This window comes from Mirounga leonina, unplaced genomic scaffold (assembly GCF_011800145.1).
Source record: "Mirounga leonina isolate KUSES-001 unplaced genomic scaffold, KU_Mleo_1.0 Mir_151, whole genome shotgun sequence".
Lineage (NCBI taxonomy): Eukaryota > Metazoa > Chordata > Mammalia > Carnivora > Phocidae > Mirounga > Mirounga leonina.
The window spans coordinates 6,409,823-6,436,825 of NW_023270377.1; the positions used below are offsets into that span (position 1 = coordinate 6,409,823).

Sequence of the window (27,003 nt, forward strand, 5' to 3'; positions counted from 1 at the left end):
CCACACCTGGGCAGATTTCGAATGTCCATCTTGAGGCATCATGCTGAGAATGGCTCTTGGTGCTCCAGGTTTCCATGTTGGACAAACAGCCCGAGGCTGGAGTCCGAGGTTCTTTGGCCCCTGATGAGTCCCCTGAGACCGTGGGCAAGTAGCTGGGCTCACTGCTATTTCCTCTTCTGCCTCTGTAGAAGGCAAGCCCGTGATCTGCCGTCTCACAGGGTTGGGGAGATGACTCAAATGTGCAGAGGAGTCCCTTTTTTAAAGATTTCATTTATTTGACAGAGAGAGACACAGCGAGAGGGGGAATACAAGCAGGGGGAGTGAGAGAGGGGGAAGCAGGCTCCCCGCCGAGCAGGGAGCCCGATGCGGGGCTCGATCCCAGGACCCTGGGATCATGACCTGAGCCGAAGGCAGATGCTTAACGACTGAGCCACCCAGGCGCCCCCAGAGGAGTCCCTTAAAAGGAGAGTCCTGTGCAGAGTGGGGGCAGGAGGATCCTGACCAACACTTCCCCTGGGCCTCTCCCACGAGAGGCTGATGTGCACCTTAGTGCTTCTTCATCCCTGTCACGCTACATGGATCCCAACACTAGAGAGGCTTCTAGGGGTCATGAAACAGCTTCAGGATTTTGTGGCCGAGCACAAATTGAGCAGCTCTCTCCTGAAGCTGTCCACACTTAGGGAGAGGCCTCTCGGAGGAACTGAGTGTTTGTGCACCCCTCCCCGCAAATCTACACGTGGAAGTAGCCCTAAGCCCCTGGTGTGATGGGGTACTGGGAGGTGATCGGGGTTGGATGAGGTCCCAGGGCGGGGCCTTGATCTGATAGGATTAGTGTCCTTGTAAGAGACACCCACTCTCTACTCTGCAAGTGCACTCGGAAGTCAGGTGAGCACAGCAGCGACGAGCTAAGGCCTCGGGATGGAACCTACCTTGTTGGCGCCTTGACCTGACTTCCAGTTTCCAGAAGCGGGAGAAAGAAGTATCTGTTGTCGGAGCTGCCCCATCTGTGGTTTTTTGTGATAGCAGCCTGAGCTAAGACAAGGGTCCATGCTTTTCTTCAGATAGATCAGCTGCTTGCTATACATCAAAAAAGTTTGAGGGGCGCCTGGGTGACTCAGTCATTAAGCGTCTGCCTTCAGCTCAGGTCATGGTCCCGGGGTCCTGGGATCGAGCCCCGCGTCGGGCTCCCTGCTCGGCGGGAAGCCTGCTTCTCCCTGTCCCACTCGCCCTGCTTGTGTTTACTCTTTCGCTGTGTCTCTCTGTCAAATAAATACTTAAAAAAAAAAAAAAAAACACAAAAAAACAAGAAACAAAAGTTTGAAAAAAATGGACACTGATCCAGTTTCAAAACTGTCTTTTGCTGGAACTAGACAGGGGTGGTGGTTGAACACTGAATATACTTTAAGATGGTTAGTTTTATGTGAATTTCAATAAATTTAAAACCAGTAAAAAAGAAATACACTTTTTACACTGTGACCCAAAACCTATACATACACGCACAGAACAGTTTCTACACAACACTTCCGCTTCCTCTGTGGTTTGTTCTTAGGTTTTTAACTACTCTCCCTTCCTCCTCCTCACTCGTCCCCTTGGCTGGTTATGACCCACCCTTTTGGGGCTGCCTGGTTTGCTTTTTGCTGATTCAGTCCTACTAGATAAAAACCTGAGTGCCCACGGTGCCGAGCACCACGAGGGGGTCCAGAGCCATGGAAGCCTGGCACATGGCCATGCGCAGGACCACTGTTCTCACGTGGGACACACGTACTGCTCCTATGGGGAAAGTCAACCAGATCCAGTGCGGGGCAGAAAAAGAAATCAGCAACAGCTATTGCTGTAGAATATAAAAGACCCAAAAGGAGAACGGAGTGGAGCCTTTACTGAAGACAACTGCCACAATGGCTGCAATCGAGTCCTTTCCTGTCCCCATGCTGCCGGTGGCGCCATTCTCTTCTCCGAGCTGCCTGCCAGACCTGAGTGGGGCCACCCTCTCCCAGCCATTCCCAACTGGGCCAGCCCAGCCCACTCACAGGCCTGGGAGGGTAATGGTTGTTTCAAGCCATTACATTTTAAGGTAGTTGGTTATGCTGGATCCTGATCCAAACAAGCCCATCGTAGAAAACCCATAGTTGAAAACAGCTGGGAACATTTTAATATGGACCGGATAGTTGATGACACGGAGTTCGTGTCAACCCTACGAGGCTAACTATGGCACTGTGTCCTTGGTAGTCTGTGACATGCTTTAGGTTTGCTGTCAAACCCTCGGGCAGAGTCGCCGAGTGGCGGGTAGATGCACCAGGGCTCCTTGCACAGCAGTTTCCTATGGGTTCTGGAGCCACTGGACGTGCATGTGCTCACGGTGCAGGTCAGCCAGGGTTAGACAGGGCTGTGCAGCCACGGGGAAAAGTCACCAAGGAGAGCACCCAGCATGGCCGGAGCCCACAGAGGATGGAAGAAGTATCTGGAATGAAGGCAGGGGGGCTGGGAAGCACAGACGGAAACCAGGAGGGCTGTGCTTTGAAAGCCAGAGCTCCCCAAGGTACAAAAATCAAATTTTACGGAGGTGAAGCCGGTTAAGAATAATCTCCTTGACCGGAGACGAATCTTATTGGATGCTATCACTTTTCCTTGATTTTCTTCCAGAACCTATACAAACGGGTACATTTCACTTTATTCAAGATTTCCGAAGTTTATCATTGGCTTGAAAACATGGGATTTCTGGTGAGTGGGCACTATCGTAGGGCACAAGAGAAAAGATGCAGTGGAGCAAAGGCATCCGCGTGGCCAGCCCGAGGCCGTCTGGTGTCCGCCTGCCCCTGCAGGCCCGGAGGGGCAGGCAGATTGGAGGCAGGGGCGCCCACTAGGGGGTCAGGACACTAGAACAGCTTCTCGCTAGGCTCTGGCGACTCCCCCACCTTGACGTGGGATACACTTCACAGGTCACAGAATTTGAGACCCACAGGCTCCTGATTACGATCCAAGGCCTCGCAGGAACCCAGAAACGTCCGTGGTTTCCGCAGTCTGCAGTCTCGTGAGGGGAATTTCATCACGGCTGCTCTTTCCCGGCGCCCACACGGGTGAGGAGTTTCAAGTGCACATTTCAGTGTCCAGTTCTCTAAGAGCAGGGCTGTGCCGTGCCACGCGAAGACACAGGCAGCTCTGCACACCTTGGTCCACTTAAGAGATCTGCAACTTCCCAACCAAGCCACTCCTCGGCCAGGCTGGCCCCTCCCGGCTGAGCAGCTTCCTCCACTTACCCCAGTGTCCATACACAATCTCCCGTGGGCCACGACGGGAAAGAGGCAGAGGGGCTTTGCAAGATTTATAGGACAAGACTACTGTATATGTGGCATATGCTTTAAGAATAAGGCACTGAGCTTGATTTATCACACTATTTTGGGAAATGACCTAGGGAATTCAAGTTCATTTAAAAAAATGTTTTAAAATTCTCAACTTCTGAGGTATGTTAACGTCTGGGTCAAAGCTGACACCACTTATGAGGGAGCATACGAGCTCCCACCGCCCGGGATTCACCTGGGAAATGGAGAAACTCCTCTGCCCACCTCCCACCCTCACCAGCATAGCCTGCAGCAGCGGAGAGGGGCCTAGATGAGCTGATAGATGGGAGGCGTCAGGACCGTGAGTCAGATGAAGTCCTATTCCACTGCTGTGTGAACCCACACACTAAAGAGCTCAGACTTGGCAGTCAGGTAACCTGAAGAGAACTTCATGGTGCAGACGGATCTCAAACCGAAACCTCTCTGTTCAAAGTAGAGAGCAGCCAAGCTTCCCTCCAAGTTCAAAGAAAACAGGGTAATTGGAGGTTACTGCAATGCTTACTTTACGCTTCTTTTAAGAATGACTTACCTTCTTGAAAGTGACTGCAAAGGGCTCCTTCGGCTTTTTGGAGACAGCTGGCTGCCTCTGAGACTTCAGATCACAGCAGAATCCTGCCCCCAGGTGCTGGGCTAAGCGGATGTTTGGCTGGCCCCTCGGTAAAAGTCATTAAGGGAACCGGACGGGGCGCCTGGATGGCTCAGTCGTTAAGCGTCTGCCTTCAGCTCAGGTCATGATCCCAGGGTCCTGGGATCGAGCACCGCATCAGGCTCCCTGCTTGGCAGGAGGCCTGCTTCTCCCTCTCCCACTCCCCCTGCTTGTGTTCCTGCTCTCGCTGTCAAATAAATAAAATCTTAAAAAAAAAAAAAAAAAAGGGAATGGGACAGAGGTCTTGGGCAGTGGAGGGGGGGGCCTCTGGGAGATCAGGATTTGTCCTAGCACAATAATTCATGCCCCTTCAGCAAAGAGGCCGGAGACCAGCAGGAGACAGGTATGGCTCATCATCAATCCTACAGACAAGTCTCCAGCGGGGAACCGGGCGCTCACACCGGCTGCAGCGTGGAGCGGACGGCAGGAGTCTCCTGAGTTCGCTGGGTGCTCACAGGACAGACGTGGAGATTCACGAGACCCTTTGCTGTGTTAAGACTCACATGCAGTGTGAAACTGGAATGGTTTACAGGCAGTGGTAGCAGAGGCTTAAATGATGAACGATGAGGAGAGACCCCAGGAAAATAATAGCTGTTATTTACTAATGAACGAATACCATGAAAACAGATGAAAGAAACAGCTTTTTCTCTGAAGGACAGAGGAGCATACAATAACCACCAAGAGACAGAGTTTGAAAAGTATATAACAGATTTCTTTTTAATTTACAATCAAGTTCTGTTGGGCAACATAATTAAATAAATAAAAGATGCGCCCTGGCCTGTGAATTCTACCTCCCCTTGAGCTCTTGGAGCAATAAGCTGGAAAGGGGGGGGGGGCCGGGGAGGGAGAGAGGGAGGATGGACACGGCGCCCCTCCTCACCCAGCTCCAGCACTCATACCCACAGCTGTCCAGAGAACAAGTGTGGAAGGAAAGAAATAAAGTGCAAATTAAAAAGTGATGAAAGTATTGGTGTTTCAGTCACTCAGGAACTAAAATGATATACACAGGTAAAATGGTAAAGATAAATGTTAAAAAAAAAAAAAAAAAGCCACAGGCCAGTTTTTCCCTGGCCTCAATCAGAACTCCTGAAACTTGAAGATGACGTTCCCATGCTTCTTGGAATGGGCTTCTCGAACTAAAGCACCGAGGGGGTATTGCACGTAGGCTTGGCAAAGGGGCAGTGACCCGGAACTGCTGGCTCCAGGCTAATACATTCGAGGCTTCCAATCCCTTGTCACCAGCGACTGTCACCGAGGTACACGGGGCAGAGGAAGGTGGTGTGTGCCTCGCCCACTTTCTGGGAGCCTAGAGATGGCCACAGGGAGCCACTCTATTCCTGCAGCAGCCCCGCTTCCCTGCAAGGTTTCTGCACTTCCTCTCCTACCTCCAGAAAGTATTTTGTAACCAAACTGAGATTTACTTCTCAACCAAGAAATAGGTGTGTAGCATTGTTAGGGAAAAAGGAAGCCCGAAGCTTTGAAGAACAGCTGCTTTCTAAGAACGGTTTAGGAGATCTAAGGAAATTCCAACAGTAATCAGATGAGATCAGAGTAAGAGCCTCGTAATAATGACAGAGACCAGCAGGGAGGACCATGGTCCTGTCATCTCCTCAGAAATCAGGGCAGTGCCTGTGGGCTGAGGGCAGGGGTAATCCTGTTTGGGTTTCTGTTAATCCAATGATTCAAGTGAGTTCACCAGGAAAACCATCCCAAGGTGACAGGACATGCATTGGGCCAGAACCGACTCTGGAAGGACGGGAGAAAGCACAGAGGGAGAACTGACAGCCGCACGTGCGCGTGGGGCGTTCTTGGCCCTGCCGGCCAGCGAGGAAGCCGGCAGGTGCCCGTGCTCCCCCACTGAGGTATGGAAGATCAGAGCCAGTAGTGTTTCCCACCCGAGTCAAGGCAAGGCGAGAACCTGAACCTCTGCTAAGTGACTGCAGGGCCAGATTTTCTCAGTGTTATTCTTTCAGGCCATGAGAGACCTCAGCTAAAATCCTCAGAAATCCTGTTCAAAGGTAGGCCACGGCACCACGCGGCTCCAGCTTGTCTCTGGAGGTCGAAGCTACACCCAACACACCACGTGCAGGACAGAGCCCGCAGGGGCTTGTGTGCTTCGCCGGCTTCAGCTCCTCTCTCTCTCTCTCTCTCGGGGGTGCCATCAATACTCTGACCATAGCACAGCTTTGCTTCCTTTGTCCACACTGACGACGTGGGAGCCGGAGGGGGACCACGCCACTGCATTGATGGACGAGCTTCAATGGGAGAGGTCAAAACATCTGTGAGATCTTAGTGAACTGAACGCCAGGCCCCCTGACATTCAGGGAGCAAGGCTTTCTCCAACGCCCAGCTTGCTCACCAGGACTGCTGCCCCTCACAGGCAGGCCCTTGGGAATGAACATGAGAACTCAAAGGAACCCTGCACTGTACTTTAGGAAGCAGTTTAGGAATGAAAGGAGTCAGGTCGTACCAAGTCTACCCTAAGGCAGTAGCTCCCACCCTCCGACAAGAGCCTCGGGGGACCGACTGAGGAGTGGACTGTGGCCACAGCCCCTGCGAGCAGGGAGAGGTGGTTCTGGAGGAAAGCCCCGTCTCTGTTCCAACTAGCAGTTGAGCTTGGGTGGAGAGAACAAAGCTAAGCAAAACAGGAGCCCGGGGGAGGACTGGAAAAGAGTCTATGAAAATCTATGTTTACAACCAGACTCTCCAAAGGGAGAAGCAGCAGCAGAGAGGAAAGAGGGAGAGGCGGCGCTAAATAATCAGAGAGGATGCTTTCCCAACCTTTCTCCAGCAGCCACTACTCGAAGGGCTCTAACTGGACAGCCTGTCGCATCACTAAGCACGAGCGGCCCTGGCCTCTCCCCACTGACTCTGCTCACAGCGAAGCCAGCGAGCGCACACTGTCCTCCCGGGGCTGATTCAGTCCATGCCCAAAGGGGGCAGGATCCCCAGGATGAAGTCACAGCACCTCCACACAACCTCAGGGGGGCTATCATCAGGGTTCCCCTTACCCATGCTGCTTGGAAAGGACCTTCTCCACCTTCCCCGAAAGTACGCTCCAGATGTAGAGAGAGCCCTCAGCCGAGCCCGCTGCCACATAACCACCATCAGGGCTGTGGAACAAGACCAGAAAAGTGTCAACCGCCCACCCCCAATTCAGCATCCCGTGGGAGAAGCGCTGGGCAGGCAGAGCGAGAACTAGGAAAGGAGGCCGCCCTTCTGCAGCTTCCCTAGAAGCTCTCCAACAACTTTTTTTTTTTTTTTTAAGATTTTATTTATTTATTTGACAGAGAGAGGCAGCAAGAGAGGGAACACAAGCAGGGGGAGTGGCAGAGGGAGAAGCAGGCTTCCCGCTGAGCAGGGAGCCGGATGTGGGGCTCGATCCCAGGACGCTGGGATCATGACCTGAGCCGAAGGCAGACGCTTAACGACTGAGCCACCCAGGCGCCCTCCTCCAACAGCTCTTAGGAACATCAGCAAGGAAGGAGACAGTGACAGTGACCCCTGGTGCTGAGCTTCCAGGTCACTCCTGGACACTCCCTCAGGGGTGAGACAGTGGACACGTGCCCCTCTGGGATGCACCAGGTTGGGGGGTGGGCGGAGCAGGAGGAGCATCGCTACTCACCTGAACACAACTCTGGTCCAATCAGAGCCGCACTTGAACCCAGGCGCGCTGAAACCAACAACAGCACCATTACCCCGAGAGCTCACACCACTCGGGGTTTGAGAGAGCAGGGTCAGGGCCTCTGGTGTTCATGCGACCCCCAGAAAAACAGCAAGAGTCAAATAAAACCAAAACCTGCACGTCTTCAGTTACCTAAACGTCTGTCTGACGGCATTGATTCGCAGATCGATGATCTTTAGCAGGTCATCGCGAGAGCAGGTGAGGAGTTCTGTTCTCTCCGGGTTTAAGTCCAGGGCAGTAATCCTCCCCAGCAGCTCCATCTCCCTGACGATGCTCTCCGATCTACGAAAGTGATGGGAAGTCTGAGAAGACGGAACACGGAAGCGTCAGAACTTCCCCACGTTGACCAGGACGCCATGCTCCATGGAGAGAGGGAAAGAAGGTAACTGGACTGGAATGCCTTACTCTTGAAGGACAGTGAACATGTCCCAATCTTACAGAAATCACCTCAAGGACTGCTTTTATTATTTTTCTCTCACTACATTCTATAGTAATAGTTTAAGTACCAGGACTCTGAATTGGGGAAGAATTAATTTCCTCGCCCATTTAGGGAATGCTATAGTAACTGCCAATCAGAGCTCCGGCTCAGCACGAGTTAAGCAGGGCTACTACCCATTCAGTACTCTTCCGGTGATGACGTGTCCACAGGGCCAAGGGCCCATAAACTTGCTCCGGTAGGTCTGGGATGCTGTACTGTACACGGACAAACGTGGGGTCTCTCGCAGGCTCCCCGCCTTACGAAGTTCAGCTCCAGGGCCCCCCCAAGTGCAGCTGGGTGATTCCAGGTGTGGAGATGGACTCCAGGGCAGAGTCCCCGCCCTAGGCAAGTCAGTCCCCGGTCTGGCTTCAGTTCTCCCCTTCCTCACCCCCCAGTGCAAACACTCCCTCACCCCCCAGTGCAAACACTCCCTCAAACACTCCCACGTCTCCTTTACTGCTGGGATGAGGTCCCCTGCTCCCAGGACACCGTCCAAACACCACTAGCACCTCTATGCACTTGTGCTGAGCGGTCCTTTGTTAAACACCCAACGGCTTACAGGAGTAAGTCACTTATAAAAGGCCATCTGATCCCAACCCACCACCGGCTAGTCCTGTCTGCCCACGGCCCAACCTACCAGGCGGTGCTGCCTGGAAAGTCTGTCAGGTCCACTCACTTCCTAAGACTCATCCTGACACGCATTCTCTCATGTCCTTGGACCAAGGTGCCTGGCTCTACTTCAGAACACCTTGCAGACCTGCGTATCGGTCTTCCCTGCGACACTGCAGACTATCTAGCTGTCCCTTGGTTTACCTAGCAGCTGGCAAAGCGCCTCGAAAGCACACAGTGTGCTCATAAGTGACTGCTGAACAAGACAGTCTACTTCAGGGTACAGAATGTCAAAGCACTGAGATAAATGTGGACTGGAGCTCATTTCTGCCACTTCCAGGATCTTAAAAAGCACACCCTACACACAAAACCTCATCAGAGCTCTGCCACAGGAAGACCCTCTCATCTGCGCCCCCCACCAAGCTCTGGGGTAGTATACCGGATATCCCAGAAGCGAATCTTCTTATCGAAATGTCCACTCATGACACACTGCTCCGTGCAAACGATATCGTTGCAGCTGGATCCTGCAAACACGGTCTTTATGCCTGAAAGAAGAGCGAACATTAGTAACCGAGCAGAGGCCGCTCCAGAGCTGTGCAGGGAGCATCGCTTCCCTCTGGCCCTGAGTAACCAGCGCTCCTTATTTAAACACACTCTCAAACACGGAAAGCTGGCACAACCTCAACGCCCCTCTGCATATAAAACCGGACTTGCAATGCAAACTGTATCACGCTAGGCATAGGCTTTCATGTGGCAACAAACACCTTGCGGTTAATGTCTAATCGTACACATAGACAGAGAGACTGAATTTCCTCACAGACTTTGCTGCGTAGATCCCAGAGCTTGAGGGTCCGGTCATGACTTCCGGAAACAATACGCGCATTGTCCAGCAGGAACTTGGCAGACAGCACTTTGCCGCTGTGTCCCGTGAGTGTGTGCTAGGGGAGAGAACACAGCCAGGGTAAGCCGTGGGGCGCACCATGCTGGAAGAGCTAGCTTCTCCAAACACCTGGAGGTATGGTCAGGAATGTTCAGACAAAAGGATATGTGGCTCGACTAAACGTCCAGAAAGCCTATCTTTTGGTGTGGCCCAGAGGTGAAGAATCAGGAGGATGCACATAAATCTCCCAGCACAAATAACAACAAAAAATCCAACACCACTAGTGCCAAGTTCAAGTGCCTCTCTCCTCAAAAAGAGGGATGGGCAGTTGGAGGACCTTTTTGAAATAAACTCTTACAGATACCCCCCAGTCTGTAGTGTTCTTGCAATCTTCTTTGTAAGTCTGGATTGTATCAAATTACAGAATTTTTAAAAGCCTGGATTTTTACCCAGTGCCTCTGAAAATCCAGGCCCTATTTAAAGCCAGAACAGACAGGTTCCCTGCAGGCATAATTTACAAACGGGAACATCAGGACTCTTTAAATAAACAATCAGAACCCCTGGGTTTTTTTTTTCAATCAGAGGTCTCAGCTTGAAATGTCAGACCATAACCACAGATAGCAAGCAGCACTCCCAACAATCAAGCCCCTGGGCGGGTAGCTGTGGGGTGCTGGCCAAGGAGCCAGCACCAGGGCACCGCCCAGCACCACCCCCCTTCTGCCCATCACGGCAGGTACTGGAGCCCCAGGGGATGCCAAGGGTGCGGGGAGGGGACCCTGGCAGTCAGATCTTTCACTACTCCCCATGGAATGCTTTTCAGTGTGGGTCAACATGCTTCTCAGTGCAAAATCTCAAAGGCTCAGAAGGCCTTCACTGAGGTTTTTTTACCCAGCCAACCAACCAATAAATAAATAAGCCTTTAAAAGCTCTGATATAGGGTGCCTGGGTGGCTCAGTTGGTTAAGCGACTGCCTTCGGCTCAGGTCATGATCCTGGAGTCCCGGGATCGAGTCCCGCATCGGGCTCCCTGCTCAGCGGGGAGTCTGCTTCTTCCTCTGACCCTTCCCCCCCTCATGTGCTCCCCCCCACTTTTCCCTCAAAAAAAAAAAAAATTTAAAAAAAAAAAAAAAAAAAAGCTCTGATACACTCACTACAGCCACTAGCTTACTTCTAGGGTTTCCACACTGACTTCCAAAGAGGAAATCTCAGTTTGGTGTGAGATGTTCAGCGTGAGAATTTCTGAAACCAATCTTCCCTCCCTGCTCAATGGAGCCATGCCACCTCACCACAGGGACGGAAAACCTGGGCCCACCCGTATCCCCCCTTCCGAAGGGAGAAGCTGGTACACATTCGAAGACTCGTTTCTCCCACGTTTAAACCTCTCCGAAACTCGAACGACAACATACACTTGCCGCCAGCCAAGGGGCAGCTGTGCCGTGGCTGTGTAAAAACCTCCCACGGATCCTTCTCGTAAGGTCCCGAACACTCCAGCAACAAGGCTTTCGTTCAATACAGCACAGGAGTAAGGATTCCACTCAGCACAGGTCAGCCAAACTGTACGGATCACGTGGGAAGGGTACTCCTCACGCTATGTAAATTAAGTTCGGAGAAAAGAACTACATCAAAGAAATCAAAGTTTTGGGTACATTCACTGTTTTCTTTCTTCCTACAGAAGTAAAATCCCAGTTGGCAAACTCCGGAGGAAGAGACCCTGCTCACAAACGGGCTGTGAGCACACTCATTTTTGTGAGTTAATACTTTCATTGCCCTCATGTGAAAACACTCCTAAAAATTTATCCACTGCTCAAAGTAGTTTTCCACGTGACAGCTGAAGATGCTCCGGCTCTGGGGTCACAATGCTCCGGTTTTGAACAGCCGGGCTCGAACATCTGTGAAAGACGAACCTCTTCCTCCCGCTGTTTCAGTAGAAGGACCAAACGAGGTGATCCGTGCACAAGGCCCACTGCTGGGAGCATTAATGCTCTTCCTTCCTGCACCCGCTAAGAGCCTTCATGGTTACTCTGAGAGTTAAGTCATCTTCAAGTGGCGATTACAATTTAATGGAAATTTCTGTGCCCAACGGACACCGAGGTCACTTACCAACTCATGAGCACAAACAGTGCTACAGTGAACGGCCTATAGGCACATAGCTTTCTCCAGGCTTATTTCCCAGAGTAAAACTGTTGGATTGATGAAAGAAAGGAAAGGGATACTGTTATTTCCTGCCTCTTCATATGTGTGTTAGCTTGCCTTTTAAAAAAAGTCTGGTCTTCGGCAAATCCCGTCCTTGGAGGAAATCCAGCTGATGGGGTCCAGCTCCAAGCCCTCAAAGGTATGGAACGCAGCTTCCTCCAGGCTTCTTTCCATAATTTACAAAGTCCTTATCTTAAGCGCATCAGATTTATGTGAAATTTTTATCCACTTGGTGTTTCTGATATTTCTTTTCAATATTCAATTCAATTCAATTTATTTAATTTTCAGGTTTTATCTTCCTTTTTCAAACAGCGGCTCCTAAGAGATGGGGCAGCGGGTTCAGACGTCAGAGCAGCTTGGACCTCTCTTCTCCAGCACCCTGCCAGGCGCCCCCCGTGCCTCAGGGCAGACCCGAGGGCCACCCACCATGCAGGCAACCACCATGAGCACCAAGCGGTCGACTGACCCCAGAAAAATGCAGAACTCGGTGAGGAGGTTTCTGAAGCACAAACCACCATCTGAAAGCCAGTCCTGTCACTGTGGTTACTTTTTCCACGTCAACATTAGAGAAGTGAACAAGCCGGGCTGTTCAACCCCGTTCCTCAAGTCACATTTTAGAGAGCAGCTAGGCAATTTTCCAAGGACCTTCTGGATTTTTAAGGGAGTCTAAAACACCTGCTATTCAAGGGAGTCCTCTGTAAATACCAGGCTGTTTCTAGGACACCTTTACTACAAGGATTTAAAGCCAGCACTCAGCCGGCTGCTGCTTGCAGTCTGGCCTCTCCCAACACCATTCCCTTTATCATAAACACTAAGGGCTTGGATCCTGAATTTCAGAACAGGGACCTCCGTGTCTTCCAACATCCTCTGTTTACTAGGGCCTAAGTAGAAGCCAGAGCCTCCTACAAGAGGGAGCCTATTTACTCCTGGACCCTGTAAGAGTTTCATGTCTCTGGGCACAGAGAAGACATTTAAAAAAGCCTCCTGATCTTCATCACACATACACGGAGAGCAGGCCAGATGCCCTCAAAGCCAGCTAGCCCAGCTAAGGAGGCTACCGTCCTGGCACCAGCCCCCAACCCGTCAGCAAGCCCAGCTGAAGCCTGGTGCTCCAACACCCTGAGCGGCCTCTCCCGTGAAACTCGGCCCACCTCTGCAAACTAGCTCACTTGAAAAAAGTTTCCCAACATTATGATCTCTGTCTTCCAGGTCCGGCTCCCACCCCAGGTCCTTATTTCCAACCCAAGGGCTGATGCCCACCTGAATACAACTCTTTTACCAATGAAAAATATCATCCTGCACAACTGGCTGACCCCTCAACTGCTTGCTGTTTTCCTCCAAGGGTCTAGAAGGAAAGGAAGACTGTATGTCCTTCTTCCCGGTGAGACAGTTCTGCTGTACCTCAGTCTCTAGACGCACTAGAATAGTCCAGGTCAAGCAGAGACGAGCACGGGGCCCAGTTCCCATTCCCATCTGGTAGCTGTGGCTCCTTAGGCAATTTTGTGGGCTTATCTGAGCCTTGGTTTCCCCATACCCTACCTCCCCTTGTTCCCCTGGGGATGAAAAAGCAATGGGGTACATACAATACCTCGGTACTGGGTCTGACCCATAGGAGCCACTCAAGAAAAGTCCCTTCTCCTTCAGGCAAACTAACGACCGCAGACGTATTCAACCCTGTCGCAGGTGACCAGTAAGTGATCAGCGGTTAATAGAGCACAGCACAGCCCACGGCCGATTACCATGCTGCTGCGAGAACGGGCTAGGCCCTGTTGAGGGTGCAGAAGTAGAGGGCTGCAACTGAAAACTTGTTCGAGTGTGGGAACAGATGTGACTATGCTTCCGCAGAGGGTCCAGCCCTGCCCGCGGGAGCCCAGCGGCCCACGTCCCTATTCCTCCATTCAGACAAGAACACAAAGCGGGCTCTTCAGCTTTCACAAGGGAACGTAATCTTTGCCAGCTTCACGCCCCACACTTTGCATGTGTAGCCCTGGATCTTCTTCCAACTCAGAATGAAGGATCACCACCACCTGTGAGGTACTGACTGGCATCTAATACCGATGATGTTCCCTACAACTCCTTCAAGAAAATGGAGAGCCTATGTGATAGGTTAACTGTGCATTTTTAAAGATTCTTCTAGCCGCATCCCGGCATCATCAAATCAGACCACTGGCAACGGACCATTCTGCTGCAGCTCCCCGCCTCTCTGCAGATTTACCTTGAAGAGGCTCTCAACGCCATGCCTCGTGCGGGCTGATGTACAAAAGCTTGTGTCAAACTTTTTTCTTCATAGAGAGCTCAGCCTCCCTCTTACCTTTCAACAGCCTCTGCTTAATGAGCTTGTGAAAAGCGCTTCAGGCTTAAGGAGAAAAATGTGTCTCCAAATTAAGCTGTTTGTTTTTCATTAGAACCAAAGTGCTATAACCACCAAGTTTTGGTCTTTGTTGTGGAGGCCAAGCAACTTCTCCACAACTTTGGGTCCGCATGCGAATTCCTTCACGTGACCCCAACCTTCCCCTTTTCCCTCCAACCTGCTCCCACCTTGTGTCAAAGTTGTGGTTCTCGCTATCCTAAGTGCACCCTCATGTACTCCTATGTCCTACTTGCAGCTTTACTCTGTGAGCTCATTATTAGTCTTGGAGACATAACAACTTTTACAACAATGCTGGGATTGCTGAAGTTCCGCTAAAACGGACACCTGCCCCAAGTATCTAGTTCTTAGGAACAGGAACACCCTGAGTCTTTTATGTGAAATGTTGATGGCTTCCTTGTGCAAGTATTTTGAAACTAAATCTTAGATGAAGGAAGAATGTAACACAGAAACACAAATTCTCCCAAGGGGGAAAGGGAAGGGCAGGGGGAATCAAGTGTGATTTTCAGGAAAACAGGATTCTCCTAATTCATCAACCTGCCATTTCCTACATTTTGTGCCTTGAGAACCTCACGAAGTTTGGAGATTATACTAACTTTCTTAACTGGGTCTTACCCGTAACCGATAATCATCCACAGTCCAGATTCGACTTGCAAAATCATTTGAAGCTGCTAGGAGGTAAGATCCCTATGGGAATAAGGGAGAGTTGGGGGTGGGGGAGAGACAAATTTTAGACAAAATAGAGGATTTCAGTCCACACAATACAAATTCCCTAAGAGCTAAGTCCAGAAAGGTTTACTGGATGCTCAAAAGCTGCATACCTGATGTGAATACCAACTGTTACCCCGGTATTCTGTCAACCCACCAACTGCGGTAAATCCACACTTTGCTCCTGAACTTGCTCAATCCTGCCATCCTGCTGGAATGTTGCAGACTCTCCAGCCCAAACTGGAACTTGTCCTCTTGAGTTCATAAGCCACCCCTTCCACCCCCTTCAGCAATGGCAAATACCAATTCTCTACACACTGTCCAAGCTGCAGAGCCCAGAGGCACCGGCCTCTCTCCTCCCACAGCCTCCCCCAACTACTCTCCCTGAGATCTGCCCGTCTCTCATGCACCTAGATAGGCCCCCTCCCCTTCCCCTGCACCGCTGGGGCTTCAGCCGGGGCCTTTAGCAAGTCTGCAGAAGCACTGACTGGCCGGGGAACCGCAGACCTGCCTTCCCCACCCAGACTTCAATGCGGTCACAGCCAGCACAGAATTTATAATCTACCTGCATCCTGACCTAACACTGATTTGGACTTAAGATTGAGAACAGCAGGGAAATCGTCTGAGTAATTTTTAAATTTCAGGAACTGGATGTCTTAAATGGTTTCTAAGCAAGCGCACTCATTTCCACAGACATGGGATACTCACAGCGCTGTCAAATTCGATGCTCGTAATTCCTGCATTACTGCCAGACAGGGAGCCCTTGAACTCACATTTATCTGGATAGAAAGAGAGAGGAGAGAAAGTACGGCCAACACCGACGTTACAACGGGGCACCTGAAACACAGTGGCAGCCAATTAGAGGCTACAAAGAGCAGCCGTCCTGCACTGAGGCAGCATCTCAGAGCAGCGGGGCAAACACAGCAGTGAGACAAGAGTAGACAGCTGGTCAGCTGGAGGGGCCATGCGTGTGTAAGCCGACGCAGGGCCCAGCACTGCGCAGGCACTATGTTGTTCTTTTCAAGAACTTTAGAATCACCAATTCGCTTTACAAAGAATTAAGTGCAGGAATTTTAAAGACATGTCAATCTGTCTAGAGACCTTTAGTTCTGCAATTTCTCAGTAATTCAGATAAATACACCTTTGCGTTTGATCACTATTTGTATCGATTTAACAATCACTTCTGTAGAACCTGACTACTAAATTTTTTCAGAATCTATGTGTTAATTCTCATTAGGGTCTGAAAAGAAATTTTTTTTTTAGTTATGTGTAACTGGCTAGTCCTTAAAATGCCAGTAAAGCTAGTCTGGAGTTTCTGGAATTTGTACACTTCCCATCTCCGAGAACCAAAGATTCTGGCAATCCAACTGGCTGCCAGCACTCTCCTCCCCACAACCGCCCTCACCAACAGACCCAGCAGAGGCTCCTGGGTCCTGCTCTCAGATATCTCTGGCCACCCATGCGGGAACTTTAATGATGTAGGCACAAACTGACAAGAGTCCAAGTCTCAAAATGATGTGATTAAGCCCCTTTTTAAAAGGTACCTTAAGGATGACAAGATCAGAAAACAATTAGGGAATCATTCAAATCAAATTCATAAAAGGGGATGGGGCGCCTGGGTGTCTGTTGGCTGAGTGTCCGACTCTTGATTTCGCTCAGGTCATGATCTCTGGGTCTTGAGATCAAGCCCCACGTCAGGCTCCGTGCTCAGAGCAGAGTCTGCTGGAGATTCTCTCTTCCTCTCTTTAAAATAAATAAGTCTTTAAAAAAAAAAAAAAAGATTTTATTTGACAGAGAGAGACAGCACAAGCAAGGGGAGTGGCAGACAGAGGGAGAGGGAGAAGCAGGCTTCCTGCCAAGCAGGGAGCCCGATGCAGGGCTCAATCCCGGGATCATAACCTGAGCCGAAGGCAGACACACTTGACTGAGCCACCCAGGCCACCCCCCTCTATAAAATAAATAAATCTTAAAAAAGAAGTTCATAAAAGGAGAGCACAAAATTGGAAACATTTCAGAGAACAGCCCTTTCTCTTAATACTTCTAACTGGTAATAATTATGCTATGAATACTGGTTTGGAACTGTCAAATACATTTAGGGTCAGGATTATTAAACTGGTTGATGAAGCCCACCCTCTGAATTTATTTGTAAAATACCTGTATAGCACATTTAATGCCTCTTCTTGGATCCTAGCTTTCATTAGATTTTCAAAAGTCAGAAAAGGCCAATATCCACCAAATCAGGTCTTTATTTAGATTAGATCTTTATAAAAATATTGCTGTAAATTCTAAGAAATATCGCTTTGGCTTATGCCCAAGGTATCAGTCTATTTCTCTGGCAGTTAACACATTGCCAAAATGTAAAAAATGACCAACAAATACTATTCTACATAAGAGGTTGATTTCAAACCATCAAAAAAAAAAAAAAAAAAAATCCTTTCCAAAGTTCTTTACCTAGAGGGCACCAAGGGAAGGTATGTCAACATCCCAATGGAGCTTCTGCAAAAAAAAATTTTTTTTTAAAGATTTTATTTGACAGTGAGAGACACAGCGAGAGGAAACATAAGCAGGGGGAGTGGAAGCGGGAGAAGCAGTCTTCCCGCCGAGCAGGGAGCCCGATGCGGGGCTCGATCCCAGGACCCCAGGATCATGACCTGAGCCGAAGGCAGACGCTTAACGACTGAACCACCCAGGCACCCTGCTTCTGCAAAATTTTGATAGAGCAAGGACAGATGCTCCTACTGGGCAGAAAATGCCATTCTTCTGATACTTTAAAAGGGTAAAAAATAGGACCCCCAAACTATTTCATAAAAGGCCTTTTGTACTTAGTCTCTTCCAAGATTCAGTAAATATTAGCCAAGGAGAAAAAACCTGCCGACTGAATAAGTGATTTGCAGAAGAAATGCCCTATAATTAGGCCATAACTGATATTTGGCCCCCAAAACTATATAAAGTGCTGCCAAACAGTCTATGTTATTTCTGTAGACCCAGTAGAAAGTTCTCATTTTATTGACACAAATTATGCCAATATTAATTTCCATTTACTTCCTTTTCACAGAAGCAAAAACCTAACACTGTTACTAAAGGTTGGTTCTAATTTTCTTTTTTTTTTTTTTAAAAAGATTTTATTTATTTATTTGCGAGAGAGAATGAGAGACAAAGAGCACGAGAGGGAGGAGGGTCAGAGGGAGAAGCAGACTCCCCACTGAGCAGGGAGACCGATGCGGGACTCGATCCCGGGACTCCAGGATCATGACCTGAGCCGAAGGCAGTCGCTTAACCGACTGAGTCACCCAGGCGCCCTGGTTCTAATTTTCTTATAAGCGCTTTTACTACCAGGAAGTAAAAAGTATTTCTAGAGTTATTTTTATTTAATCACAAGACATAATCAAAACAGATGATCTGCTTAGATTTTAAAAACCCAAATCTCATAAAACTATTATTATGATATGCCTTTATTACTGTATTACCGTGATTTTCACAATTATCATTCATAAGGTGTTTCTGGGTAAAACGGCACAAATTTTCATGGGCTTCAACTACCTGTATCTGCCAGGGATTTAACTATGGAGTCACTTTCCAGGAAAAAAAAAAAAAAAAGACCAGGGCAGACAAATTTGATGCCTTATTGATAATCTATTATAACCAAAGGGATCAATAGATTGCTCTTGCTCTAAACATACCAAAAGTAGTCACCCACATGCTTCTTCAGCCGCTCTATAGCTCAGGGGAGGCCACAGTGGGAAGAAAGGGCTTTGCAGTCAGAAGACCCAGTTCAGGTCCTGGTTCTGCCACCTTCTTGCCACCCTAATCAGTTACCAGCCATGTAAATCAACTATGTAAATCAAGTAGTTGAATCTGAGTTTTCATGTTTTCGTCTTGTCAAGTAGGGGCGATACCCACCTTTTAAACTGCACGGGGCTGTGGTGAGGATCGGGGTAAATAACACAGACAAAGGCCTGCTGGATCTACTTCTTGTTGGACAGTGGGCATGTAAGTGCTACAACTATGGAAAGCTGACAAAGTGGTTCTTATTAAAATCTTCAGCCTTATTCCTCAACCTTGCTGTATTAAAAAAAAAACCATGAGATTTAACTAAATCTCAAAATGCTGAAATTGAGCTATCCCCAGCTTCAGAATTCTAAGAGATGCATTAAGTCCCATTTCCTGTTTTAATGCTTCCCATCTGAGTACTCTGAAGCCACTTCTGAAACAAGGTCTTGATCTTCCGGCCCTTGATGATAAGTGGCTTGTTGAATACATTTTTCCTGAAAGATACACCCCTCTTTTTAGTCTCAAGCTTAGATGTGACCTCAATCTTTTTCCCTAGGCCAAAGCCACTGGTGTTATTAAATGCACACACCTCAGCTCAATGTATAGTTTAATTCTAAAGTCTACGACTTTAAGACTTTTTATTTTGCTTCTAAAGCCTGTATTATCTTGGAAGATGTTCTAATTATATCTGAGAAAACATAAACACTAACGAATCCATAACTTAAGAGCATTTTCTAGTCACTACTTTAAAACCCCGAGCAAATACCCACTCAGCTATAGCATCTGAGATGGTGATAATGCTTTGGTCAGGTAATTCCTTACACAAAATACAGGCTATTTGAAGAAGGTGAATGATTTAAAAATTGCCTGAAAGCAAGGTCAACCAGATGTCACCAATGCAGGCTCTTTGCACTCTGGGGTCTCACCTCCAAACACTTCCCAAAGCTTAACTCTCCGATCCATGCCTCCTGTGGCCAGCAGCCGGGAGCCTGGACTGAACTGCACAGCGTTGACTTCCCCATCGTGAGCATCCTGCAAGACAAGCACCCTGCTTCAGCCCCCATCACGGTCATTCCCGAGAGAAAGCCCAGTACAAATGAACACTCTGGATGCCTAACCAAAGGTGTTACGACATTCATCCAGAAATGAAGGAGATCTGCTCATAAACTAACTTGGATTCCTAGCCCAGGGTCTCCTAAGATTGTTACCATTTTATTCTTATACTTACAGTTCCACTTATTTAAATACATTGCAACCTTCTTAAAGAGTATTCAAAATCCCCGTAGACTAACTGCCTGAAGTTTCTCTTTGCATTAATTTTATTTCTTCTTAAGAAAAATGAAATTTCAGTCTGTCTTCTACTATGATCTTAATAGCTTAAAAGTAAGCCTCTGATTAACTGCCTCTCTTTTGGGCCAGATTATGTTAATGCTACATGCTAAACTATGTAGTCAAAGTACAGCATGGCTTCTCATGATAAAGTCTTTATGGGCTTTCCTAATATGAGTATATCCTCATATGGAGTCCTAATACGAGCAGATACCAGTCCTGCTACTATACATCAGTGCTACAGTGGGATTCTATTCAGTTCTGGAAACAATACGGCACTAGTATGTACTAGTAGGGTCACTTTTGCCAAGTTTCTTAACTTTCTGAAGTCTCAGCTCAGTTGCTCATCTATAGAAAAGGACTTCTGCCAAGTTGTGTGACCCAGGACTGTGCCTGATCGTGAATAGGCCTTCAATAAAATAGGTGTCACTTGGGAGAATTTGAATTCTTCACAGGGAAGAATGCCTGGGTGGCTCAGTCGGTTAAGCGTCTGCCTTTGGCTCAGGTCATGATCCCCGGGTCCTGGGATTTAGCCCCTCGTTGGGCTCCCTGCTCAGTGGGGAGTCTGCTTCTCCCTCTCCCCCTGCCTGCTGCTTCCCCTGCTTGTGCTCTCTGTCAAATAAATAAATAAAATCTTTAAAAAAATAAATTCTTCACAGGGAAATTTTTTTTCTCTAAAAGTTTAATTATTTTGGAGAGAGAGAGAGCGCACACAGGGAAGGGACAGAGGGGAAGGGAGAGAATCCCAAGCAGACTCCCCACTGAGTGCGGAGCTTAAAAGAGAGCTTGATCTCAGGACCCCGAGCCGATGACCTGAGCTGAAATCAAGAGTCAGACTCTTAATCGACTGAGCCACCCAGGCACCCCTTCGCAGGGAAGTTTTTGAGACTGGCATCCAAACTAGAACAATCTGAAAAGATGGCATCTTTTTTTGTGTTCAAGATGGGAAGGGAAATGGAGTAAAAAGCATGCCCTCCTAGAATGGGAGAAAAGAATACCAGATGTCACTAAAACCTCTCTTAAAGGACTATGGGGGCGCCTGGGTGGCTCAGTCGGTTGGGCGTCCAACTGAGCCCCACAACAGGCTCTGTGTTCAGCAGGGAGTCCGCTTGGAACTCTCTCTCTCCCTCCGCCCCCTCACCCTCTCTAAAATAAATAAATCTTAAAAAAAAAACACACAAAAAAAACCAGACTATGGATGCTGAAATCTTTATGAACTACAATGTCTGGGATTTGCTTTAAATTGCTCTGGCAAAAGTGTGTGGGGCAGAGAGAATAAAACTGGCAGACGCAGCTAACTGGGGCTGCCTGACAGGATGATGGATGATGGGACCCGGAAGTTCTTTTACTCCCTATCACACAAATGTTGGAAAATTTCCATTATAAAAAGGGAAAAAAAAGACTGTGGAAAATGTGGATTATAAATATTAGATTATTAAACAGGTCATCGGGGGGCGCCTGGGTGGCTCAGTTGTTAAGCGTCTGCCTTCGGCTCACGTCATAATCCCAGGGTCCTGGGATTGAGCCCCAAATCGGGCTCCCAGCTCCGCAGGAAGCCTGCTTCTCCCACTCCCCCTGCTTGTGTTCCCTCTCTCGCTGTGTCTCTGTCAAATAAATAAAATCTTTAAAAAAATAAATAAATAAATAAATAAAAACAGGTCATCAATCACTTGCCTAAAACATCATTTTGGGAAAACAAAATCTTACTGTCACATTTGCTTGGAACTGAAAACGATGTCTGAAATATTATCGAAAGCATGACTATTAACCGACTGGGATATAAACATCACTTTATTTTGCTTGGTGATCTGATCCTGACCCAGCCCTCGTGTCCCACTGCTGAAAAGCTGGTGACCAACCTTTTTGCCTCCATGTGATTCCCTTCCTTTTCTTTTTTTTTTTATATCTTTCTACTTAAGAGGTCTCAGATTGAAAACTTGAGATCATGCACCATCACACCCATGACTGCCGCTCTTCAATCTCCTGCATAGCTGGTTCTGTTGGATATTTGTCAGCTGTGAACTGTATCCTCTCAGAAACACACGCTGACAGAATCCCAAATTATCAGCTGCTCCATTATCCCATACACACGACTTCAATGTGACAGGAAAAAACAATGGGCTGCTGGGAGTTGAGGGCAAGGAAGGGGCTGTGACATTAAGTGCAATCAGACCTTTTACCAATCATCACTGACCTCCAGGGACTCACAGGAGTGGAACAGAAAGGGGCCTTAATGGTCCCCAGGCCAACTCCTCATCCAGAGGGAGACTCTCTTTGTGACATACAAGGTGGTTAAATCACTCAGCCGGTTCATTGTGTGGAAATCTCTACTCGATTCCTCCTTATGCCTGGAACTGTAAGCCTTCCCCATATAAATTCCCTCCCACTTTTACAGTGAGTCTTTCTCTCCCCTGAAAGCTGGCTCCTCTAACTCACCCCATGTAATCCACGAGTCAGCCCAGCTATCTGGGCTCTGCCTCTCCATCCCCCCGCCCCGACCCCCACCTGCCAGCCCCGAGTCAGGTACCCCGCATTTCCCCAGCCTGAATCCATTTCTGCTCAGTCCCCCCAGCTGGGACCTGCTTATTCTTTTCTACTAGCACCCAGCTCTGAACTCCAGCTGAGAGCCCAGCATCACAGTGTCCTCTGCCCAGGACTGTCTCCTACTTCCAACCTTGTGCTCCTAACAAAGGGAAGTCACACAGATATGGGTATAACTCACGGAGCAAACAGCTGCCCTTACCCACCTTCCAGAACAGACTACCGACTAGAATCTCACTCTAGATTAGAGCCCACCAGTGATAACATGACACAAATTACTGTAACTTCTCACCAGCCCTAGTTCCTTCTCCCTTGTCCCATCTTCTCATGCTAGCGATGCTCTCTCAGCCAGTCCTGTATTACAGAAAATGTTTGTAATAAATTCTGTCCCTAAGCAAAATGTATCAAACCCTTCCATCAGACACAGCCAACAGGTGTAAAAGCTTGCTACTGCTCTAAATAAAATAATAGAAAGCTAGCTGCTGTAGAGAATGGACCCTTGAACGGTCAAGCTCGGTTAGCACACAAGGCTTGGTGGCACGTGGGGTTCAACCGCACTTACGAAGACACACGTCGCTGCTGTTGGCACTCTCACTTCTTTGCTAGAACCAGGATGAGGATCCACATTATCCTGGGGAACTGGAAAGGAAGAGACAGAGCGCCTCCTAAGAAGTAACATAAAGGAAAATATTAGGATTACACAAGGCTTCCTGTCCACCAAACGCCCAGGAGGGATTCAAAGACAACTTTTGACAGTAGCTTCCTCTCCCTCCTAGACTCTTCGAACCACAGAACAATTCACCCAACCAGAGGCATCCTCACCCAAACGATACCCGGAGAGGGATCCAGCACATACCTGTACCTCTTACTAACTCATGGACTCCAAAACCCAACAATGAAAAGCAATCCCCCAGAACTGCTTCCCAGCCAATAAACTGCTGCAAAAACGTTCTTAACGTAATATAACTGCCTGCTCCGAGGGAGCTCATTTGTATTCTGGTAAGACTACTTCAAGGTCACGTCTACACCTAGTTACGGTCATTCTCAGCGTACAGTGTGGCCAAGGCGGAGTTGAACGCATGCCAGAGGAGAGAGGGAGGAGAGCGTGACTGCTGTGCAGGGCTCAACCTAACCGTCACCCGCTCGAGAGGCTGACAGCGCTCCCAGGAACATGCACAGTGGCCTGGGAGACGCAAGCACATCCAACGAAGGGGATGAAGCGGCAATCAGCACAATCATCAAGGAGCCACGCTCACATGCCAGGCTGAGAAGGTATTCTTTTCACCTGGCAGCATCAGGAGAGTGATGTCCCAGAAGGGGAGACTCGGACAGACTAAAAGTAAGGCCAGATCAGCACGCAGCGAGAGTAAGAGAAAGAAAATGGAGGAAAAAAGGAAGAAGCTAGGTGAAAAGCTGAAGTCAAAGCATCTGTACGCTCGGCACCACAGAAATTTTGGTATACGTTTAAAAAATGGTGATAAATCATATACAATACTTATGAATATTCACACATATTAACAAGGAAAGGTGAAAGTTTTCTAACCTACCCAAAGATATTAGTGATAGAATCCAGAAGGCCTCCAGCAGGCTGCGAGAGTCGCTTACTAAAGAGGAGGGGAGGATAGGTTTAAACCTTAGAAACGTTTTGCCCATGATTCATCAATAAAAACAGTCCACAAAAATAGGTACCTGGGAGTATGTTTCCCATCGAGTCCCCAAACCCCAGCGAAGAAACCCCTCAGAGGAGCAAACCATCAGAAAACAGGGGGAAGGCAAGAGGGAGGACCCAGCTTCGTTAGTTTTAAAAGACACGAGGTTCCCTCGCATTAAATTAACTGTCCTAGAAACTGTGCTTTAGACAATGACTCGGGCAATCTGACCTAACAGTGTTGGCTGTTAACAACCAATCCCCATCCTTTCAGTCCTGCTTTATTCAGCAAAGAGAAAAAATCCTGGAACCCAAGTACGAAGCAAACAGTATGATCTAAATACTCATCCCAACAAGGTGTAACTGTCCATCTTGTGGGAAGCCACCACCTCACAGGGTGGTGGCAGCGCTAGGGGGGCTTGCTTCCCATGACAAGGTGACCTAAGGAAGATGGAGACACTCAGGAGCCCACCATCTCCACAGCTGTGCAGGCAGGAGGGGCCGGGCGCTCCAGCAAGGGGCCTGGATGCATCGAGCTGCTCCTGCCACGGCCACAAACGTGCTGTCAGACTGCACTATGAGCGCTCCTTTCCTGGCCCGCGCCGGCTACTTACCTGGTCGCTCTGCTGATGGCCCGCACGGGAGACGTCTCCTCCGTGTGATCAGAGGTTTCGTCCACAATGACTTCAATGTCATCATCCCTGGAAAGAAGGGCAAGAGGCCAACTCTGTGATCCTGCTCGGCAGGAGCTTTGTGGTGAATCTGTTCCGCAAAGGCCAGCACCGTCTCCTGGTCACACGCAGCCTACGCGACTTGGCTGTGACAGAGACGGCCAAGGGCTCTCTGGAGAAAAAGGAACAGCCGCGCTCTGAACGACACTAAAAGAAACGTTTAACCTATTGACATCAAATCCAGAATTCCAGCTGAAAATAACTTTAAAAGTGATCTTTTGATCCTCTGAGGTGTAAACATTGCTCCCACTTGGAAAGCAAGGAAAGAATGATCTATTAAGTCTAGAACCAGGCATCCAGTGCCAACGGAGATTCTTTCCTTCAGGCCGGGTTCGTGGCTAAGGGCCCCTGCACACAAACAACTGGACCACAGTGCTCGCCAAAAACAGTTCCCACGCAATGGGTTGAGCATGGCACAGACAACGGCTGGGGCGGCTCTGGAGCACAAGGAAATGACAGGGCAAGGAGGACATCCAGGGGAGTAAGAAAACGGTTTGCTGGAAGGGCAATGGAGTCAATGGTTGCATTAACATCGGCTTTAAATACTGCCTTAATAATAGAAGCAGGAAAGCCAAATCTCAACACAATTCATTTTTGACTCTGGGTATTTTATGCTTAGGTTGCAACACTTGGTGCTTCTCACGTTTTGGGAGTCCATCATGCTTCACGTGAAATAATCAAGCCACAGAAATGCCCTGTTGTTTACCCGCCTTATCCCGCCAGATACAAAGCACCTCTGGAATTCACCCCACCCCCTTTTTCCTGGTTGGGGGGGAAGGCAAGTAATTATTTTGGTCTTAATGACCTCCTACCAAGTTGCAACCAGAAGTAAAGTAATAAAACGTAACAACCCACGCCTTTATCACCTAATGTTAGGACTCCTTAGAACTTGAGAGCAAGATTTTTCCATGATTAATTATCTGGATTATGTAAATATATACTTAACTTGTTACCAAGCAAGTTAAACCAAGTCAAAGACCATTTGTTTTCCTTGGCTATTGATTTTAGGCTTCCACGCAACTGACCCCAGTCTAGGCCAGGATGTAGGGGAGAACAAAGGCAGGCCTGAAGAAAGAGAACAAGGCTGGCCTTTCTTTTCTTCGTGGTTGCAGTTTGGGGGAGTCACTCGTGTCCACACAAGGATGACAGCAGAGCGGCAGAGACAGCAAGAGTAGCGACCTGGAGCCGAGCCTATGCAAATGCTTTCAGAACGCGACAGACATGAAGACACTTGGAACTGTGCAAAGACCCAGGGCCACAAGAAAATACCAGGATGTGGCAACTGGTTATCACAACCCTTCAAAGATAGAAATGTCCTTTGCCCCAGAAACTCCACTCTTTGGGAAGCACACAGACGACAAACAGGCGTTTACAGTCAGGCACTCCCAGGTCAGCTTCCCTTGGCCCCTTTCTACGAGCTCTTGGGCAGCATGCTTGACCTAAGTTGTGTCACACCCAGTTATCTGTTTATGCTACAGTTGGGAGGCAGACAAATGATGCTTTTGTAAGCTGTCATTTCTAGGTCAATCATTTATTTACTTTATAGTGTCAGGAAAATACATCTGAGATTTATTTTCCACATGTGAGGGTATAGAAAAAGTGTACATATTCTAAATCTAAAGCACAGCCTTGGTATGAAAACCTTTTTTTTCCTTATAAATTAACACCTTGTCTGGTGGATGGCTCCTCTAATTGAATTCAAACCAGTCCCCTCCGTTTATAAGAAAACAAAAAACAGGGGCGCCTGGGTGGCTCAGTCGTTGGGCGTCTGCCTTCGGCTCAGGTCATGATATCCAGGTCCTGGGATCGAGCCCTGCATCGGGCTCCCTGCTCGGCGGGGAGTCTGCTTCTCCCTCTCCCTCTGCCTCTCCCCACTGCTCCTACTCTCTCTCTCTGTCTCAAATGAACAAATTAAAAAAAAAAAAATTCTAAAAGAAAACAAAAAACATTTTAAAACCCAGTAAATCACAATTCTAACACTATATTCCGGAATCTTTTTCAGTAGAAAAGGAACACACCGTGAACTAGAAGCAAAGGGAATTCAGTCATTAAACTATCCACCGCTCTTAACACAAAGCTTCA

General features: G+C 48.5%; 1 protein-coding gene and 2 non-coding genes across 7 annotated transcripts in view; all 3 read right to left on the reverse strand.

Moving 5' to 3' along the window:
* Positions 1–27,003, reverse strand: part of ATG16L1 (autophagy related 16 like 1) — a 46,971-nt gene that overhangs the window by 4,732 nt on the left and 15,236 nt on the right. The window contains exons 7-19 of one of the 5 annotated variants that reach the window (XM_035006835.1): positions 24,805–24,891; positions 24,090–24,146; positions 23,828–23,875; positions 23,105–23,207; positions 19,599–19,704; positions 15,610–15,680; positions 14,809–14,880; positions 9,571–9,691; positions 9,193–9,298; positions 7,799–7,948; positions 7,607–7,654; positions 6,993–7,094; positions 4,201–6,236 (exon numbers count right to left, since the gene is read on the reverse strand). In XM_035006835.1, the coding sequence (XP_034862726.1) occupies positions 6,143–6,236; positions 6,993–7,094; positions 7,607–7,654; positions 7,799–7,948; positions 9,193–9,298; positions 9,571–9,691; positions 14,809–14,880; positions 15,610–15,680; positions 19,599–19,704; positions 23,105–23,207; positions 23,828–23,875; positions 24,090–24,146; positions 24,805–24,891 (1,165 nt within the window). In that variant the 3' untranslated portion in view covers positions 4,201–6,142. Of the gene's footprint in view, positions 1–4,200; positions 6,237–6,992; positions 7,095–7,606; positions 7,655–7,798; positions 7,969–9,192; positions 9,299–9,570; positions 9,692–14,808; positions 14,881–15,609; positions 15,681–19,598; positions 19,705–23,104; positions 23,208–23,827; positions 23,876–24,089; positions 24,147–24,804; positions 24,892–27,003 lie in introns of those variants that run through there. The other 4 variants (XM_035006832.1, XM_035006834.1, XM_035006833.1 and 1 more) reach the window with 4 other exon arrangements.
* On the reverse strand, positions 10,217–10,444 carry LOC118012764. Its single transcript, XR_004679825.1, has one exon.
* On the reverse strand, positions 21,922–22,196 carry LOC118012763. The gene has a single exon (XR_004679824.1).